Raw genomic sequence first — 22,112 nt, forward strand, 5'->3', positions numbered from 1 at the left:
GTGTGTGTGTGTGTGTGTGTGTGTGTGTGTGTGTGTGTGTGTGTGTGTGTGTGTGTGTGTGTGTGTGTGTGTGTGTGAGAGAGAGTGTGAGTTACCTTACACCTCCAGGTGTGTGTAGTAGCAGTGTGTTCCAGAGGAGGTGTGAGACATTGTGTGTGAAAGGTTTTATCACACCGCTCACACACCAACGCACTGTCCTCTACCCGTAACCTAACACACACACAAACACACACACACACACACAAACACACACACACACACACACACACACACACACAGCTGAGATTTGATTAAATGGAAAAACGGGCTTCACTGTTAGGTGCACATGGTAATGTGTGTGTGTGTGTGTGTGTGTGTGTGTGTGTGTCTCCAGCCACTGAGGAGAACCGGACAGAACAATTCTGGCCTCACCACCACCAACCATGACAGACGTTTGTGAAATGTATTATTATTATTAAATTATTATCATACATATTTAATGGATGGTGAAAGGATATTACATGTGTGTGTGTATGTGTGTGTGTGTGTGTGTGTGTGTGTGTGTGTGTGTGTGTGTGTGTGTGTGTACCTGCAGTTGTGACAGCAGCGACACTGAGGACACGCCCACCCAGCTCTCCTCGCCATGGTAACGGCCACGGTGGGGTCCAGACAGTCGCCGTGGTAACGGTCACCACAGCAACAACACATCAACTGACCGCTGACATCACCCGCCCTGGAACACAACACACACACAGCTACACACACACACACACACACACACACACACACACACATATGATATTAAATACTACTATGTGCCAAAAGACAGGCAGTGTAGCAAAAATAAGCATAGACTTTTTTTTAAAAGGTGCTCCTCGGAGCAAAGGTCTCCACCAGATCAGGTAGGTTATTATGGGTCAGGTCAGGTAGGTTATTATGGGTCAGGTCAGGTAGGTTATTGTGGGTCAGGTCAGGTAGGTTATTATGGGTCAGCAATGATTGGTTTAATGACTATAGAGATACTGTGTACTGATTTGCATGATGTTTGGACAAAATCTGTAGGAGTACTGTCAAAAAAAGTGTTTTGCAAAAATCAGCCTCCTGATGGCGCTATAACAGGCCCATATGCCAACGTCATTAGTACAAGTTGTCCAGCGTTAAATAAGACTTGTTTCATACTTTCTTACCTAAATGTATAGCCTCCATGATTATGATGTATAACCCCAGTCAATGCTCATTGGACAGCTATACAAAAATGAATCCACGTTCTATATGTTTGTAATCCTTCTTCATTGCCAACTATATAATCCACGTTAATTTCTAATGTTAAACCACATTTAATGTTGTTTAACATTATAATTGGCTTTGGAGTTTCCATGTGCTTTGCAGAGTATACCGGTAACAACATGTTGATATTAACTAGATTATTTTACAATTTTTAACCATTAACCAAAGCGTTACGTTAATCGACAATATTTGATATAACTGGTGTATATAAATGAGTGGGTAAAATATGTCCAAGGATTCGTCAGTGATGTCATCAGATCGCCGACGAATCCTTGCTATCTTTAAAACAACTTCGAACATGGCGTAGCGTCCGTCGCTACTTCCTCGTTGCATAGTGACATCACTGTCGAATCCTTGGTATCTTTGTCCTAGCCTTTCAACGTGTGTGTTGATCAGCGCCGTTAATATGCGCTGTAGTCTTTGCTCGTGGTAGTGAAACACTAAACAGGATTATTATTTCATGTCACCATTCAAGTACAAGTAGGCTATCAGAAGATGTAACCCAGGTAAAGTAATGCGCCACTCTGCAAGTTTAACTAAAGTTTTCCACCTGTCCAAAGTTGTTCCTAATACAGACAGAGCCTTCGGTCAAGAAAGACGATCATCAAGGCTAATACAGACATAAATATGTTTTAATCATCCTATCCTTGTTAAAGGAGAGATCCGGACATTTTAAGTGTTATCTTTGATGTGTCGCTAATCACTCACCATCATTGAAATGGACGTTGAGTTATTTCAGAGAGTCCCGTGTCCTGCAGTCTGTCGACCCCCTCCGTTGGCATAATGGGAGCCCGTGTAAGAGTGAAATTCGTCTATTATAACCGATGCAAAGTTAGTTACGACGCTGGTTGCTTACTTCTTCCACAGAACCTGGCGTCTGTGGAAGTAGTAAGCAACCAGCATCATCTCGTTCTGCATGAACGATAGCTCGTTCGCGACTTTCAGTGCACGTTTGAGTATCATGAGACTCCACAATGAGCAGTAGTAGAGAAAATACTAACTTTGCATCGGTTATAATAGACTCTTACACAGGCTCCCATTATGCCAACGGACGGGGTCGACAGACTGCAGGACACGGGACTCTCTGAAATAACTCAACGTCCCTTTCAATGATGGTGCGTGATTAGCGACACATCGAAGATAACACTTAAAATGGGCGGATCTCTCCTTTAACTCATTGACTGCCAGAGTTAAAACCTCGTTCATAGCAGCCCTTGCCAGCGATTTTCGTGTTTTTTTGTTTCGTTATTTTGTTATTTAATTCACATATAGAAAGTCTAGCTTGACACTTGAATCGTTTTGATCGTTCCACCACTAGAGAGCAGCACATACCAAGCTTGATCGGCTCGCTGACACACTCGCCCCCTCCCAGACCCACTCACACAGTGAAACACATGAACCGGAAGTGAAATGTCTCAGATTCTGTTATCGGCGAAAATTACTTTGTGATACACAACGGGGATGACTGTTCGTCACCCAGACCATAGATTATAGGAGGGGAGGTCTCCGATCGTTTTTCATAGCGTGTGAAAAACCGTTTGTTTCCCTATTATGGTCGAAAATGACTGGGGGGAAAAATGTAAAACCGAAAACGGAACCCAAGTCATGGAACCGGATGCAGTGGTGGTTGAAGTAAGTGGAACCTGAAACTTAGCCTGATTCATAACAGAATAGCGTGATCAGAGCATAAAGATCAATAAAGACCATAGATCGCATTAACGCGATCCTGGCGGCCAGGCACGCTATTTATTAGATCGCGTTAATGCGATAATGGCGGCCAATGAGTTAATATATCGCCATTTAGGTGAATGATATAACGTTAATTATGTAGTGATATGATAATATAAATAGCAGCCAGTCATTGACTGCGTCACTGCCAGTCTGTCTTCTGAGCGACCTCCCTCCCTCCACCCGGGTATTAATGGAACCGTCCATTTCACAGTTTGAGCCCCGAGACCCCCCGCTCGCCGGGTCCACTCGGGTATTAGTGGAACCGTCCATTTCACAGTCGGAGAACCGAGAACCGAGACGGAGTCACTTCTTGTGAATGGACCCGTGACCGAGCCGGGTACGGGTCGGAACCCGGGTATTTCGGGTTACATGCCTAACCCGACGAGCTCTAGTGTGTGTGTGTGTGTGTGTGTGTGTGTGTGTGTGTGTGTGTGTGTGTGTGTGTGTGTGTACCTGTGTGTGTGTGTCTGGTACAGTGTGTGAGCCTCTGGCTCCAGTCTTGGTTCGTTCCCGCGGCAACAGCGCAGGGGAAGTGATAGCTCCGCCCACAGCCCGTCTCCCGGCAACGCAGCGAAGCTCCCAGGCGACGGCAGAACACACACACCTGTTCAGAGAGAGAGACACGTTACACACTGTAACACACACCTGTTCAGAGAGAGAGACACGTTACACACTGTAACACACTGTAACACACACCTGTTCAGAGAGAGAGACACGTTACACACTGTAACACACTGTAACACACACCTGTTCAGAGAGAGAGACACGTTACACACTGTAACACACTGTAACACACACCTGTTCAGAGACAGGTTAGTGACCTAATATGGACACTTCAATATGGACACTTCCTGTCATGATGTGACCTAATATGGACACTTCCTGTCATGATATGACCTAATAACTGACCTGTGTGCTTCCTGAGTCGATGGCTTTGTCCACGTAGAGCAGTGATTGGCCCTCGCCCGGACACACCCCCTCTGACCAGGCTGCACACTGGAGATGAGCACAACACTGACCTACACACACACACACACACACACACACACACACACACACACACAGTATATAGTCTCTGTCACATGTCCAAGGGTTGAAACGGCCATAGCTCTGGAATGGAGGATTGTGACCGGACAATGGTTTTCCCCTCTACTCTGTGTGTGTGTGTGTGTGTGTGTGTGTGTGTGTGTGTGTGTGTGTGTGTGTGTGTGTGTGTGTGTGTACCTGTGGGGTCAAACAGTGATTTGACATTGATATCGTGCGGCAACCCGATTGGACCGAGCTGCTCCAAGAACTCTGATAACTCCGCCCCCTCTGTTGAAACACATGTGTATTGCATTGAACTCTAGAACAGCTGTTCTCAAAGAGGGGTCCAGGGACCCCCAGAGGTCAGAGGTCCAGGGACCCCCAGAGGTCAGAGGTCCAGGGACCCCCAGAGGTCAGAGGTCCAGGGACCCCCAGAGGTCCAGGAGGTTCAGATTGATAGAATACTTTATTAACATGATTATTAACAGTACAGGTCAAAGGTTATACTAAAAGCATTGTTTCCATTGTGGTCCATTGTACTCAATTCATCACTATTACAAATAATACAACACAAAATATACTACAGAACATCATGGATTAAACCACTAGTTACAGACCCTTATGACCCATAAGGGTCTGTAACTCTGTGTTTACAGTCAGAGTTACAGACCCTTATGACCCATAAGGGTCTATAACTCAGTGTTTACAGTCAGAGTTACAGACCCTTATGACCCATAAGGGTCTGTAACTCTGTGTTTACAGTCAGAGTTACAGACCCTTATGACCCATAAGGGTCTATAACTCAGTGTTTACAGTCAGAGTTACAGACCCTTATGACCCATAAAAGGGTCTATAACTCAGTGTTTACAGTCAGAGTTACAGACCCTTATGACCCATAAGGGTCTATAACTCAGTGTTTACAGTCAGAGTTACAGACCCTTATGACCCATAAAAGGGTCTATAACTCAGTGTTTACAGTCAGAGTTACAGACCCTTATGACCCATAAGGGTCTATAACTCAGTGTTTACAGTCAGAGTTACAGACCCTTATGACCCATAAGGGTCTATAACTCAGTGTTTACAGTCAGAGTTATAGACCCTTATGACCCATAAGGGTCTATAACTCAGTGTTTACAGTCAGAGTTATAGACCCTTATGACCCATAAGGGTCTATAACTCAGTGTTTACAGTCAGAGTTACAGACCCTTATGACCCATAAGGGTCTATAACTCTGACTGTAAACACAGTTTAATAATGAATTAAAACACAGTTAGAAGTACTAATGTATGTTATAATATATAATATAAAATGTATGTTAGAACTCTACTCACCATCAGTGCTGCTGTCTGGGCTACTGCACCTACACGCACACACACACACACACACACGCACACACACACACACACACAGGGTTTATTTGGTTCTTACAGATAACTAGAGTACTGTAAGGGCAGGTACACACTGTAGGACTTTTAAAGTGGTCGGGGGTCGTCTGATCGTTACATGAGTCTATTTCCTGAAATCGTCTCTCACATATCCTTGTGGTTTTCACACTATACGATTGATCACCGACTAGGGATCACACACTGTAGGATAGTTCAATAGGATGCGATCCAGACCCCATACATACATTTGTTTTTATTCCAATTAATTCTAAGAGACGTCTCATGAAAAAGTGTTGTTGAAATTAAATAATTCTCTCTCTCTCTCTCTCTCTCTCTCACAGTGTTGCCATGTCCGCTTATTATAAGCAACTTTGGGCTTGTATTTCTGTAGAGTTGCTTGTAAATATTGGTTGTTGCGGGTTGCGTTTTTTGGGCTTATTTGTGTAGTTGCTTATTTGGCCTTGTTTCCTAATGTTTAAACCAGTGGTTTAAACAACACATAATATGTATTTGTCCGCAGACCCCCCCCACCCCCCCCTTCTGAAAATATGTTGTGCCATCATAGACCCCCCAAACAAGATTTGTGTGGATTTGGAAAATATTCCACAAGATTTTTCTTTGAAAATAGCTGCGACGCGTTGTGAGCTTGTAGATCGGCTATTTTCAAATATCCAGGTTTAAAGTGCTCAAGTGGCCTTTTGTTGGGCTTGTTCATAGACCTGGTTGCTTATTTCTCTCGCAACATCTGGCAACGCTGTTCAGACACACGGCGTGTGTCACACGCATGCTGCACACAGACACACACACACACACACAGAGCTCGCTCTCGCTCTCTCAGTCTCTCTCTGTGCAATTCCTCTCAAATAAACAGCCAACCAGGCTCGCTCACTCTCTCATTTTGTTAGCTTAACTTAATACAGGACTGGACGGTAATATTGCGGTAGGGACTGTTTGTTGTGGTCAGATCCAGCGACGCTCCCCTAGCCACGGTGGCAGTAATGTCCTCTCATTGGCTGTAGGGTGCATCTCCTCGCAGAGTGGCCTCAGCTCCTTTCATACTGTATGATATTGTCTGATGTCCAGTCTGCGACAGAGACGAATATCTAACCTGATAGATATTTGAAAACGGTCGGGAAGCCATCGCCGAGCGTAATTATCGTGGCCGTATCCTCTCGCAGAGCCTTTCACACACAGCGACCAAAACCTGCGTCAGATCGGGAGGTTTTGTCGCCGAGCGCCAAAAAAGGTCCCCGACAGCATAATCGGACCAAATATCCTGCAGTGTGTACCTGCCTTAAGGGTCCATTTGGTCTCTAGTCTACAGACCTGTAAGGGTCCATTTGGTCTCTAGTTTAAAGAAGACTTTCTTAGTCTTATAGTATAATCGTTTATCTATTTTAATGGATTTAAATGACTTTAAACTGGTTTAAAGTTTAAAGAAGACTTTTTAGCTTTCTCATATTTCTGGCCAAAACCTCTTTCACTTGGATGCTTCTGCTGGAACAGATCTACAATCTACTGAAACAACAGATCTACAATCTACTGAAACAACAGATCTACAATCTACTGAAACAACAGATCTACAATCTACTGAAACAACAGATCTACAATCTACTGAAACAACAGATCTACAATCTACTGAAACAACAGATCTACAATCTACTGAAACAACAGTTCTACAATCTACTGAAACAACAGATCTACAATCTACTGAAACAACAGATCTACAATCTACTGAAACAACAGATCTACAATCTACTGAAACAACAGATCTACAATCTACTGAAACAACAGATCTACAATCTACTGAAACAACAGATCTACAATCTACTGAAACAACAGATCTACAATCTACTGAAACAACAGTTCTACAATCTACTGAAACAACAGATCTACAATCTACTGAAACAACATATCTACAATCTACTGAAACAACAGATCTACAATCTACTGAAACAACAGATCTACAATCTACTGAAACAACAGGTCTATAATCTACTGAAACAACAGATCTACAATCTACTGAAACAACAGATCTACAATCTACTGAAACAACAGATCTACAATCTACTGAAACAACAGATCTACAATCTACTGAAACAACAGATCTACAATCTACTGAAACAACAGATCTATAATCTACTGAAACAACAGATCTACAATCTACTGAAACAACAGATCTATAATCTACTGAAACAACAGATCTACAATCTACTGAAACAACAGGTATACAATCTACTGAAACAACAGATCTACAATCTACTGAAACAACAGATCTACAATCTACTGAAACAACAGATCTACAATCTACTGAAACAACAGATCTATAATCTACTGAAACAACAGATCTACAATCTACTGAAACAACAGATCTACAATCTACTGAAACAACAGATCTACAATCTACTGAAACAACAGATCTACAACAGGTAAAAATGGTATGGGGTTCTGCGAGGACGTGATGTCAAACAGGGGGTGATGTCAAACAGGAAGTGATGTCAAACAGGAAGTGATGTCAAACAGGGGGTGATGTCAAACAGGAAGTGATGTCAAACAGGAGGTGATGTCAAACAGGAAGTGATGTCAAACAGGAAGTGATGTCAAACAGGAGGTGATATCAAACAGGAAGTGATGTCAAACAGGAAGTGATGTCAAACAGGAAGTGATGTCAAACAGGGGGTGATGTCAAACAGGAAGTGATGTCAAACAGGGGGTGATGTCAAACAGGAAGTGATGTCAAACAGGGGGTGAGGTGGGGCAGAGCTCTTACGCTGAGGCGGCCTGGTCGCCGTGGTAACAGTCGTCATGGCGATCGTCGTGGCGGTCGTCGGGGGGGCGTCGGCTTAGGACATGGGCGGGGATATAGCCGGGGGAGGGGCCAAACACCACCAGGGACCCCTGCCCCGCCACGAGGTCATCGCCACGGTTACAGAACGCACAGCGCTTCACCCTGCAGGGATACATCATTTAATACAATATTATATTAGTAATACATCCACACACGATACAATAATCAATAATTTAATACAATAATCTATTAGTTATACATCCACACATTATAAAACACAATCAATGTAATATTATATTAGTAATCCATCTCTAACTTTATCTATATACACAATTGAGAAAAGTCAGCACTTCCTGTCCCCAGCTGAGGCCACCCCTATCTATATATACAAACCCCCCTGGACAGGAAGTGCTGAGGTCAGACAACACACTCCATATTTGGGCATAGCTCCATTGGGAACATCTATTATGGCTTTATATATTATAGAGACCAACAAACACAAAGCGCTGCGCAGCGGGTAGGGCGACCCTCTAGTTTAATAACATAATCAATAATACTAGAGGTTTGGGCCGCTTCGCGGCCCTCACATCTAGGCCCAATCAAAAGATACTGTGGCCAGAAAAAAAGAAAAGTGGCTAAAATGTTAGGATGTAGTAGGAAATGTAGTTTTTCATTAACCGTACACTATGTAAGTACATTGAAGGCAGAGAAAGAAGCCTATATTATAGCCAAAGCTCTGATCAACAGTCTGGGGTAAGTTTCGGGGCAAGTGGAGTGTTCGTGTGTTGACCAACCCCTGACACATTTTGGAGGTCATTTCAATTAAAGTAGTAGGATAGGATAGGATATCTAAGCCTGAGCTCTGTTGTAGTGTCTATGTTCTATGTTTAGATTAAAATAGTTGTATTAACTGTAATAGATCTATTGTAGTGTGTTTCTAATGTATTATTTATGGAGCTGTCTAGGGCATTAGATACAGTTGACCATCACATTCTGTTCAACGTTACGGTGTCTCTGCTCACCGTCTCTTGGCATGGTGTCCAGGGGAGGGAGACAGGTGTCCAGGGGACAGGTGTCCAGGGGAGGGAGACAGGTGTCCGGGGCAGGGAGACAGGCCACCAGAGTCCTGGCAGGGAGACAGGCTGGGCTGGAACAGCGGGGACAGAGACCCCTCGTCTTCACCGGGGGGACTGAAGCGCCCCAGTCTGTCCTCAGGACTGGGACAGAGAGGGACACTAGGACCCAGTCTGTCCTCAGGACTGGGACCCAGTCTGTCCTCAGGACTGGGACCCAGTCTGTCCTTGGGACTGGGACAGAGAGGGACACTAGGACCCAGTCTGTCCTCGGGACTGGGACCCAGTCTGTCCTCGGGACTGGGACCCAGTCTGTCCTTGGGACTGGGACAGAGAGGGACACTAGGACCCAGTCTGTCCTCGGGACTGGGACCCAGTCTGTCTTCTGGACTGGGACCCAGTCTGTCCTCGGGACTGGGACAGAGAGGGACACTAGGACCCAGTCTGTCCTCGGGACTGGGACAGAGAGGGACACTAGGACCCAGTCTGTCCTCCAGACTGGGACCCAGTCTGTCTTCTAGACTGCGACCCAGTCTGTCCTCCGGACTGGGACAAGGACACTGGGCTGGACTGGGAGGACTGGGGCTCTAGAATAGAGAATGAAGAATGGTTTAGTTTGGAAAGACCCTCTACCATACTGTTGTAGTTAGGTTGATTAGTCACCTTTACAGCGAGGTACAGCTTGTAAGGATCGTTTGTGGAATGAGTAACACAGCTAAACGTGTGGGAAGCGCACCCCGAAAATGCCAAAATCCCCCAATATGGTTCTGTTGGTAATCGCTCTCGTTTTGAGCGACCTGCCATCACACCTGCTGAGAGGTGTGTGACTGGCACACAGTCACATGACCAACACTCATGTTCAGGTACCAGCAGAGTCCTGCAACGGGCCGGGTACCCGCAGGTACCCGCGTTTGACGGGTGAAAACGGGTGAAATTGTTACTTTGATAAGATCACGGGTACGGGCGGTACTGAACTAATCGCGGGCGGGTATCATTTTATTGTGAGAGCACTGTTTCCGCCCAAACAACGTCACTTGTGTAACTTAACACAGCACAACTGCATGGAGCATGCTGGTCAGTTATCTTAACTCACAAAAACACATTGAACATCCTGTTAAACCAAATTAAATGACGTAAACAACAACACATGTGTTCTGCGTAGATGCGCGTTCGCGCGTGGCTTAAGCTCGCTCCTCCGTCTTCACTTGACTTCTGTACAAACCTGACCACTGAATGTAGCGCTGTTGTTGAAGGCTGCTATCTTTTTCAACACACTTTTCAATAGGATTTACATTTTACACAGGTAAACGGGCGGACAACGGGTCGTTTATTTGACGGGCGGGGCGGTATTTTGAAATAATCACGGGTGAAGGGTCGGTCTACGGATCTGAGTATTGACGGGCGGGACGGGCGCGGGTTCTCAAAATTGGACCCGTGCAGGACTCTGGGTACCAGCCACATGACCAACACCCATGTTCAGGTACCGACTGGTACCTGAACATGGGTTCTGCAACTTTGTTGAGTTTGTGCTGATGCTCCAAGCAGCAACACTGCCCCCTCATGGAAAGATGCCATGTTAGTCCCTTCAGGATAAGACCCATGATGAAACAGGGCAAGAGAAACTGGTGTTCTGTTATGCAGAGACAGCCCTGGTACCATAATGTACAGTGTGATGTCACAGTGTACACTGTGATGTCATAGTGTACACTATGACATCACAGTGTACAGGACGATCACCATAATGATTCTTACCGTCCGTTGGTGTTGCTCCACGGGACTCACTCTGCTCTCTGGCGCCTCCTCAGGCACTGGACTGGAACTACGGGTCACCTCCATGGGGGCGGGGCTAACAGCAGGAGGGCTAGATGCTGTGGGGGCGGGGCTGGTTGTGTCCTCTGGCTTTGAGTCAGCAGTAGAGGGGACAGAGGGGACAGAGGGGGGGACAGAGGGGACAGAGGGGGGGACAGAGGGGACAGAGGGGACAGAGGGGGGGACAGAGGGGGGGACAGAGGGGACAGAGGGGACAGAGGGGGGGACAGAGGGGGGGACAGAGGGGACAGAGGGGGGGACAGAGGGGACAGAGGGGGGGACAGTAGGAACCAGGTCCAGGGGACGGGCTCTGGTCCTGGTTCTAGCTGGTTTGGGTTTAGAGGAGGGGGGGAGGGGGGGGACCACTTCTTCTGCCAGGTCGGGGTCAGAGGTCACGGGGTCAGGGTCAAGGTTTGATTTCCTCCTGGAGGTCGAGCGACGGCGACCGTCTGGCTTCACCTCTAGAGAGAGAGAGAGAGAGAGGGTTCTTAAAGTAGGGTCCGGGGACCCCCAGGGGTCTTTGAGGAGGTTCCAGGAGGTCCCCAGCTAAATGACTGACAGGTAGGAACCAAATGGACCCTGATGGTTTGAGACGATAATGTCTAAGTAATTAGTACTAATGAGCAGTAATGAGCAGTGGTGAGCTGTGGATTTTTTAACTAAGGGGGCTATATTTTATGACGTCACACGCACGCGCGCGCGCGCGCAGGCATGTGCACATAGCAACATGCCTGCATATCCAACATAGCAACATTATTTTCCTTTTTTTATATAAAAGCCCTTTACATATATTCACCCACACATAAGTACTTAAAATAATCAATCAACTTGTCTTTACTTGAATAACTTTTTTTTAAAGACTTACATTGCTTTTAAAACAGTGTTTTTTAAAACAAGTAAAAAATAAAAAAAATACCCTTTTGCTACTCACCAAAACAAAGACGGTTTTATGGAGTTGAAAGCCTACTTTACTAAATGGGAACACGTGAGTCCCCACCTCACGTCTAAAATACACTTTTTGGCCAGAAAAGAAAATATTTCACCGGAATTAAAACCTGTTTTTCGTTACTCCACAGTGCCCTCTACAGATCTGGTCAATGGAATTTTCCTATTAGACCAGATTCTTCCTTCCGGTGAAATATTTTCTTTTCTGGCCAAAAAGTGTATTTTAGACGTGAGGTGGGGGCTCACAGTGTTCCCACTTAGTAGAATAGGCTTTCAACTCCATTAAACCGTCTTTGTTTTGGTGAGTACCAAAAGTGTATTTTTTATTTTTACTACAGACGAGAGGCTGCGCTACCGCGGTGCGAGGGGAAAGAATCGAAAGTACCATAACGTTAAGGAGAACTCCTTCTAACGCTATGGACCAGAGCTAGACAGGGATAAGTTTGTGAGTGTCTGGCAGGCTACTAGCTCTTGTCCTCTGCTAAGCGATTAACCCTTTCACACTCCATGGCTTTAATGTTATGCAAAGCAGCCAGGTTGAGGCCATTGTTAAAGGTGTTAAAGACGGCTCGCCCCCATAGAGGTATAATATAGCTCGCCCCTGACGGTGCGTTGTTGTGTTAATGATTGACGGCTCGCGGGCGGCTGACGGTGAGTGCTCGCGCGTGCATGTGGAGCACGCGCGAGCCCCCAGCCTGGGAACTAAGGGGTCGACGACCCCCCGTAGCACCCCCTTCAGCTCAACCCTGGTAATGAGTAATAAAGAGTAATAAAGAGTAGTAATGAGTAGTAATGAGTAGTAACGAGTAATAAAGAGTAATAATGAGTAGTAATGAGGAGTAATGAGTAATAATGAGTAATAATGAGTAATAATTAGGGATGTTCCCAGTGGTTTCTTCACTGACGTGTACGCGTCATGTTTGCACTGGAATGATGTAATGAATGATTTGGGAGCAGGTGTGATTTGGGAGCAGGTGTGATTTGGGAGCAGGTGTGAATGATTTAATTAATGATTTGGGAGCAGGTGTGAATGATTTAATGAATGATTTGGGAGCAGGTGTGATTTGGGAGCAGGTGTGAATGATGTAATGAATGATTTGGGAGCAGGTGTGATTTGGGAGCAGGTGTGAATTATGTAATGAATGATTTGGGAGCAGGTGTGATTTGGGAGCAGGTGTGAATTATGTAATGAATAATTTGGGAGCAGGTGTGATTTGGGAGCAGGTGTGAATTATATAATGAAGGATTTGGGAGCAGGTTTGATTTGGGAGCAGGTGTGAATTATATAGTGAATGATTTGGGAGCAGGTGTGATTTGGGAGCAGGTGTAAATTATGTAATGAATGATTTGGGAGCAGGTGTGTAAGATTGTAATAGTATAAACATTTTAAATGGCTTTCATATCCTCTTAACACTTGCATGACTAAGCTATCAATATGATTTTGAGAATTTAAAGTGGATTATCTTCTCTCATGAAGCTAATCAATATGATTTTGAGAATTTAAAGTGGATTATCTTCTCTCATGAAGCTCTGAGAAAGTTCCCCTTTCATGACTTTTCCTAAATATTTGTTTCAAATCATCTCCGTTTTTTTTTTCTTCTGAAACGTATTATAAATATGAAATATATACCATATATACCATCCCAACCGTTATATTTCGGCTAAATTGACCGCTCTCCCCCTCTCTCCCTCAGGCAAGAGCAGTTGACACCTCTAGACCCCCCGCAGAGCGGCCCGTAGACGAGCAGACTCCCTACGCAGCAGCGAGTCCATGTTGCCATGTCTGCTTATTATAAGCGACTTTGGGCTTGTTTTTCGCGTCTTTCTATTATTATTAATATTATAATTATATATATAATTACATTATAATGGTAATACTTTCTACTCCACTACAGCTCAGAGGCAAATCTTGTACTTTTACTTCACTACAATTATTTGAAAACTTTAGTTACTAGTTACTTTGCAGATATAAATATATTTTCATACTTGTTTAGATTAGAGCTTCATGCATTTTTATTAGGTATATATTTATATAGAAAGGTCTAACCAGGGACTGGTGTTGCAAATTAGCCTCGGCTATTACCCTATTCATGCCTGTTTTCTCAGGGCACAACGACGCATGCAGTAACATTTTCATAGACCTGACTTATTTCTCTCGCAAAATTTGGCGACCCATTTTCCACTTTCCCTTTCACTGCAAAGCGGTGGAAAAAGATAGGATCTACAAGCATACAGCTTGTCACGCAGCAACTGTTTTATGCTTGAAGATCAGATATTTTGCGCAGGATTGAGCACATTTGTGGAACATAGCATTGTGTTCACTTGTTGCACTGAGGGAGGAGGAGAGGAGACGCGTTAGTCAGCGACGTGGACAGCTGATAGAATGAGACTTTACGCTCAGACAATAATGTGAATATTATTATTATGAATAATAATAATATAGGTTTGTCACTGGGTTGTTTACAAGTTACTATAGTTCGCTTGCTGCTACTAAATCGAAAGCAGCATTACATCACGGTCATATTATGACAGTCATGACGAAACTTCAACCTGTTTTTTGCACTTTCTCCATTTACAGCCCGTACATCTACATAAACGTTCGGATTTCAAATGTAAAGTTTTTATTCCGTGGCCACGGATGTTACAATTTACTTCGGGTGGGTATAAGTACCCGTAACTTCTGTATTGTTCAATGAAAAGCATTTTAATCCGATTGGCGGTCATTTTCTCATAGAGTTATAGTGTATCAGAGTGCAATTACACCTCCCAACCGATATAGGGTCACGTAGTTGAAAGCATGGAGAAAATACGGAGAAAATGGCCACCGATCGGATTTAAATGTTTTTTATTGGACAATACGGAGAATATGGGTACTTATGGGTTACCCGAATAGAATTGTAACATCCCTGGCCATGAGGTAAGCACTTTGTTTGAAATTTGAACGTTTGTGTAGATGTACGGGATGTAAATGGAGAAAGTGCAAACACCAGGTGTAAGTTTATCGCTACTCCTCTCCTCCTCCCTAACGTAAGTTCGTCAGCATTAGTTTGGGCACTTTGGGGTCGGATTAGTGTTTTTGTTGGAACATTAAGCCGACACGCAACACCACGTTTAATGTTACGTTGTAAACAACCACCACCAAACCTTTTGTTAACTTATAACTCGATCTCTTTGTGGTGAACGCTTGTGTCTCTACAAGTTGTTGCGTTTTTCCCACATTGCTTGCCTTCGGATAAAATCAAGCATTGTGTTTTGTTCTCCACATCGATGTAGCGAAAATGTGTCCATATCACCTCTTCTCTTTCTCCCGAGCCCCGTGCAAAGCATTTTACCGTTTTATTTTGTAAAGTTTCGCTCTGAAATCTGAATCCTCCTGCCATTCATTTGACGGTGGTGTGACTCTGTGTGTGTGTGTGTGCGTGCGCGGCTGCAACTTTAAAAGGGGGTGTGTGTGTGTGAGTGAGGAACAGCATGCCCTGCGCTGTGAGGAGACAGGGAGTGACAAAATCATATAATAAATATATGATATAATATTTCGTCTCGTCTTTGTTCGTGAACTAAAATGACCATAGAGTTTAGTCCAGTCTTTATTTAGTGAATTACATTTTCGTCTCGTCTTTATTAGTCAACGAAATTGCATAATGATTTAGTCCCAGTTATTGTTTATTCATGGGTGGTGGTCTCGTCTCGTCTTCGTCCTTTGAAAAATGTGCGTTGACGAACATATTTCGTTTCGTTTTCGTTAACGAAATCAACACTGCATGGAAGTAAAAATGAGATCCCCACATACACAAATCACAAATCATGATGACATATAGGAGACAGATAGAAATACACACTAGCCTACTGCCTACACTTTCATAGACCTGCCTGCTTATTTCTCTCTCAAAATTTGGCAACCCATTTTCAACTCTGAGCTTTTTAGAAGACAATGGAACCCCCCACTGTTTGGGGGAGAAAGTGTGAACTAGTCTGGAGAACAGAGGGAGACAGTGGCCAATAGGATAGCCTGATTTGGGGATCAAAATGATCTTTTTTCAGGCTTGGTGGAGGAGTATGAAACCTCAGTCATGCGAGTGTTAATATACTTTTCAAATGAGATTTGGCCTTATAGATGGAAATGTGCTCAGTTTAACAAACACACGTACCTGTTGTGTTGGAGGTCTTGCTGCTCGGTGTGACAGACTCCAAAACATCACGACCCCTCCCCCTACACACACACACACACAATAATGCAAAATGATGAAGTCATTATAAGAGACCTGAACAGTGTGTGTAGTTGTGTATAGACGTGGGTTGTGTAGTAGTTGTGTAGATTATGATGATTTAACTCTAAAAACAGCAGATCTACAGAACACATGAGTGAAAAACTGCAGATCTACAGAACACATGAGTGAAAAACAGCAGATCTACAGAACACGAGTGAAAAACAGCAGATCTACAGAACACATGAGTGAAAAACTGCAGATCTACAGAACACGAGTGAAAAACAGCAAACCTTTACAAATGATTTATAGACATAAATAATATTTTATTATATATAATATAAAATATTATTTTCCAGAGGTTTACTTTTATTGTTGCAATATGTTTTAGCCGTTTCATTCTTTGTTATATTTCCTGTTCCGTTTCTGCATCTGTATGTCATGTCTATAAATGTTTCATCTGTAATAGATTATTCCACATTGATGTCATTTTATCCTATGAATGAACACATATTCTTCTAAAGCCCCTGGAGGGTTTTTAGGACTCCTTCACATTTGTAAAGAATCTTTGTGAATCATTTTTAAAGGATCTACACCATGAATTTAAAATATATATATATATTTAATATCATATTGTTTATGTCCCTCAAATGTTTTTCAAAAGGTTTGAGCCTAAATCAAGCCTCAGATATATATAATATATTATATACATATATATATATATAGATATATTCATTCCAACTAACTTCTCTCTGGCTTATAAAACACTTTCACCTGCAATACCACATTGTCCTGTTTGGCACGGGGCGCTATTGAGCCAGTTTGTATGTATGTTATCTCCTGGTTCTGTGTGGAAAAAGTGAAAAAGTTGGAACTGAAAAAAGGGGAGGGACTTGTACCCTGACAATCAGTTTGGTCTGTTTTGAGACCAATTTACAGAAAACCCCAGATATGCTGTGAAAGCCTGAGTGTTCAAACTGGGGTATTTTTGGGGACAGAAGAGAGGTAGGGGAGACCAAAAACACACAAAAAAGAAGAAAAAGTTCAAATTCATGGTGTATCCCTTTAAACTCTCTTGTTAAGTGAAAATAAACAAACAAACACGCTCACAATACCAATAGTTTTGAAACATTTTAACACATATCTTGTAGGGGGGGGGTCCTATGGGGGGTTCTATGGGGGGTCCTATGGGGGTCCTATGGGGGGTCCTATGGGGGTTCTATGGGGGGTTCTATGGGGGGTCCTATGGGGGTCCTATGGGGGGTCCTATGGATAAAATGATGACTTTATGATACTAATTAATCAGACATGTCAACATGCAGCGTTCTCCTCTTATCTTCCTCTGCAGCAGCATGCACTTTACCCACTTCCTCTGTGTGTGTGAGTGTGAGTGTGTGTGTGTGTGTGTGTGTGTGTGTGTGTGTGTGTGTGTGTGTGTGAGTGTGTGTGAAACACTTCCTTCCTGCAGAGCGTTGATGCTGCGACCAGCGTTCTACCAACCACTCTCTGTAGCGGGGGGGTGGGGGGGTGGGGGTGGGGGCTGGGGGGGGGAAGGAGAGAGCCTGACATACGGCAGGAGGACAGTACTCCGTGGTGTAAAGTAATGCTTGGCGCTCGCATTGCCTGGGGGGGGGCATAGAGATCCAGTAGAACTAAGACTAGTGGAACAGAGATCCAGTGGAACTAAGACTAGTGGAACAGAGATCCAGTGGAACTAAGACTAGTGGAGAAGAGATCCAGTAGAACTAAGACTAGTGGAGAAGAGATCCAGTAGAACTAAGACTAATGGAGCAGAGATCCAGTAGAACTAAGACTAGTGGAGAAGAGATCCAGTAGAACTAAGACTAGTGGAGCAGAGATCCAGTGGAACTAAGACTAGTGGAGAAGAGATCCAGTAGAACTAAGACTAGTGGAGAAGAGATCCAGTAGAACTAAGACTAATGGAGCAGAGATCCAGTAGAACTAAGACTAGTGGAGAAGAGATCCAGTAGAACTAAGACTAGTGGAACAGAGATCCAGTAGAACTAAGACTAGCGGAGAAGAGATCCAGTAGAACTAAGACTAGTGGAACAGAGATCCAGTGGAACTAAGACTAGTGGAGAAGAGATCCAGTAGAACTAAGACTAATGGAGCAGAGATCCAGTAGAACTAAGACTAATGGAGCAGAGATCCAGTAGAACTAAGACTAGCGGAGAAGAGATCCAGTAGAACTAAGACTAGTGGAACAGAGATCCAGTGGAACTAAGACTAGTGGAGAAGAGATCCAGTAGAACTAAGACTAGTGGAGAAGAGATCCAGTAGAACTAAGACTAATGGAGCAGAGATCCAGTAGAACTAAGACTAGTGGAGAAGAGATCCAGTAGAACTAAGACTAGTGGAGCAGAGATCCAGTGGAACTAAGACTAGTGGAGAAGAGATCCAGTAGAACTAAGACTAGTGGAGAAGAGATCCAGTAGAACTAAGACTAGTGGAACAGAGATCCAGTAGAACTAAGACTAGTGGAGAAGAGATCTAGTAGAACTTAAGACTAGTAGAACTTAAGACTAGTGGAACAGAGATCCAGTGGAACTAAGACTAGTGGAACAGAGATCCAGTAGAACTAAGACTAGTGGAGAAGAGATACAGTAGAACTAAGACTAGTGGAGAAGAGATCCAGTAGAACTAAGACTAGTGGAACAGAGATCCAGTAGAACTAAGACTAGTGGAGAAGAGATCTAGTAGAACTTAAGACTAGTAGAACTTAAGACTAGTGGAACAGAGATCCAGTGGAACTAAGACTAGTGGAACAGAGCTCCAGTAGAACTAAGACTAGTGGAGAAGAGATCCAGTAGAACTAAGACTAGTGGAGAAGAGATCCAGTGGAACTAAGACTAGTGGAGAAGAGATCCAGTAGAACTAAGACTAGTGGAACAGAGATCCAGTGGAACTAAGACTAGTGGAACAGAGATCCAGTAGAACTAAGACTAGTGGAGAAGAGATCCAGTAGAACTAAGACTAGTGGAGAAGAGATCCAGTGGAACTAAGACTAGTGGAGAAGAGATCCAGTAGAACTAAGACTAGTGGAACAGAGATCCAGTGGAACTAAGACTAGTGGAACAGAGATCCAGTAGAACTAAGACTAGTGGAACAGAGATCCAGTAGAACTAATACTAGTGGAGCAGAGATCCAGTAGAACTAAGACTAGTGGAGCAGAGATCCAGTAGAACTAATACTAGTGGAGAAGAGATCCAGTAGAACTAATACTAGTGGAACAGAGATCCAGTAGAACTAAGACTAGTGGAGAAGAGATCCAGTAGAACTAAGACTAGCGGAGAAGAGATTCAGTAGAACTAATACTAGTGGAGCAGAGATCCAGTAGAACTAATAATAGTGGAGCAGAGATCCAGTAGAACTAAGACTAGTGGAGCAGAGATCCAGTAGAACTAATACTAGTGGAGCAGAGATCCAGTAGAACTAATACTAGTGGAGCAGAGATCCAGTAGAACTAAGACTAGTGGAGCAGAGATCCAGTAGAACTAAGACTAGTGGAGCAGAGATCCAGTAGAACTAATACTAGTGGAACAGAGATCCAGTAGAACTAAGACTAGTGGAGAAGAGATCCAGTAGAACTAAGACTAGCGGAGAAGAGATTCAGTAGAACTAATACTAGTGGAGCAGAGATCCAGTAGAACTAATACTAGTGGAGCAGAGATCCAGTAGAACTAAGACTAGTGGAGAAGAGATCCAGTAGAACTAAGACTAGCGGAGAAGAGATCCAGTAGAACTAAGACTAGTGGAACAGAGATCCAGTAGAACTAATACTAGTGGAGCAGAGATCCAGTAGAACTAAGACTAGTGGAGCAGAGATCCAGTAGAACTAATACTAGTGGAGAAGAGATCCAGTAGAACTAATACTAGTGGAGCAGAGATCCAGTAGAACTAAGACTAGTGGAACAGAGATCCAGTAGAACTAAGACTAGTGGAGAAGAGATCCAGTAGAACTAAGACTAGCGGAGAAGAGATCCAGTAGAACTAAGACTAGTGGAACAGAGATCCAGTAGAACTAATACTAGTGGAGCAGAGATCCAGTAGAACTAAGACTAGTGGAGCAGAGATCCAGTAGAACTAATACTAGTGGAGAAGAGATCCAGTAGAACTAATACTAGTGGAACAGAGATCCAGTAGAACTAAGACTAGTGGAGAAGAGATCCAGTAGAACTAAGACTAGCGGAGAAGAGATTCAGTAGAACTAATACTAGTGGAGCAGAGATCCAGTAGAACTAATACTAGTGGAGCAGAGATCCAGTAGAACTAAGACTAGTGGAGCAGAGATCCAGTAGAACTAAGACTAGTGGAGCAGAGATCCAGTAGAACTAATACTAGTGGAGCAGAGATCCAGTAGAACTAATACTAGTGGAGCAGAGATCCAGTAGAACTAATACTAGTGGAGCAGAGATCCAGTAGAACTAATACTAGTGGAGCAGAGATCCAGCCAGTCTACAACTCAGGCATCATGACGCCATCAAGGCTCAGGATACATTTTAGTGGAATAAAACGAGAGTAAAAAGTAAAACATTTCAGAGTAAAATATGACTGAGAATACGGGTCAGCGTGTTCTTCTTATAGACGCTGGACAAAGTGTTCTTATAGACGCTGGACAAAGTGTTCTTATAGACGCTGGACAAAGTGTTCTTCTTATAGACGCTGGACAAAGTGTTCTTCTTATAGACGCTGGACAAAGTGTTCTTATAGACGCTGGACAAAGTGTTCTTCTTATAGACGCTGGACAAAGTGTTCTTATAGACGCTGGACAAAGCCGGATGCATCGATTGGACCATAGATATAGAAACCTAGATACCTCATTGGACCATATATATAGAAACCTAGATACCTCATTGGTCCATATATATAGAAACCTAGATACCTCATTGGTCCATATATATAGAAACCTGGATACCTCATTGGTCCATATATATAGAAACCTGGATAACTCATTGGTCCATATATAAAGAAACCTAGATACCTCATTGGTCCATATATATAGAAACCTCATTGGCCTCTGCAGTTTATTGTAGCGACCTGTATCGTGGCCGCCATTTTGGAGAGGGCAAGCTTCCTGACTACTGGCCAATCCCAGCGTGTCTTTGCCGGGACTTGGCAGAATCCAGTTGTATAAAATAATCCTGTTATACAGACGCCTCAGAACCTTTATACGTCTATGAGATACAGACGCCTCAGAACCAGAGGAGGAGACTACCTTTATACGTCTATGAGATACAGACGCCTCTACCTTTATATACATCTATGAGATACAGACGCCTCAGAACCAGAGGAGGAGTCTACCTTTATACGTCTATGAGATACAGACGCCACAGAACCAGAGGAGACTCTACCTTTATACGTCTATGAGATACAGACGCCTCTACCTTTATATGTCTATGAGATACAGACGCCTCAACCGTTATACGTCTATGAGATACAGACGCCTCTACCTTTATACGTCTATGAGATACAGACGCCTCTACCTTTATATGTCTGAGATACAGACGCCTCTACCTTTATACGTCTGAGATACAGACGCCTCTACCTTTATACGACTATGAGATACAGACACCTCTACCTTTATATGTATATGAGATACAGACGCCTCTACCTTTAAACGTCTATGAGATACAGACGCCTCTACCTTTATACGTCTATGAGATACAGACGCCTCTACCTTTATACGTCTATGAGATACAGACGCCTCTACCTTTATACGTCTATGAGATACAGACGCCTCTACCTTTATACATCTATAAAGATACACACACCTCTACCTTTATACGTCTATAAGATACAGACGCCTCTACCTTTATACGTCTATAAGATACAGACACCTCTACCTTTATACGTCTATAAGATA

General features: G+C 43.6%; 1 protein-coding gene across 1 annotated transcript in view; it reads right to left on the minus strand.

Moving 5' to 3' along the window:
* Window positions 1–22,112, minus strand: part of LOC308077319 (uncharacterized protein) — a 173,749-nt gene that overhangs the window by 146,013 nt on the left and 5,624 nt on the right. Inside the window, exons 3-12 of the mRNA XM_080417959.1 lie at window positions 16,172–16,233; window positions 11,022–11,539; window positions 9,219–9,856; window positions 8,179–8,358; window positions 5,355–5,383; window positions 4,222–4,311; window positions 3,907–4,016; window positions 3,451–3,601; window positions 569–734; window positions 96–210 (exon numbers count right to left, since the gene is read on the minus strand). Of these exons, the coding sequence (XP_080274085.1) occupies window positions 96–210; window positions 569–734; window positions 3,451–3,601; window positions 3,907–4,016; window positions 4,222–4,311; window positions 5,355–5,383; window positions 8,179–8,358; window positions 9,219–9,856; window positions 11,022–11,539; window positions 16,172–16,233 (2,059 nt within the window). The remainder of the gene's footprint in view (window positions 1–95; window positions 211–568; window positions 735–3,450; window positions 3,602–3,906; window positions 4,017–4,221; window positions 4,312–5,354; window positions 5,384–8,178; window positions 8,359–9,218; window positions 9,857–11,021; window positions 11,540–16,171; window positions 16,234–22,112) is intronic.

This window comes from Gymnoscopelus braueri (assembly GCF_963280865.1).
Source record: "Gymnoscopelus braueri genome assembly, chromosome: 21".
Lineage (NCBI taxonomy): Eukaryota > Metazoa > Chordata > Actinopteri > Myctophiformes > Myctophidae > Gymnoscopelus > Gymnoscopelus braueri.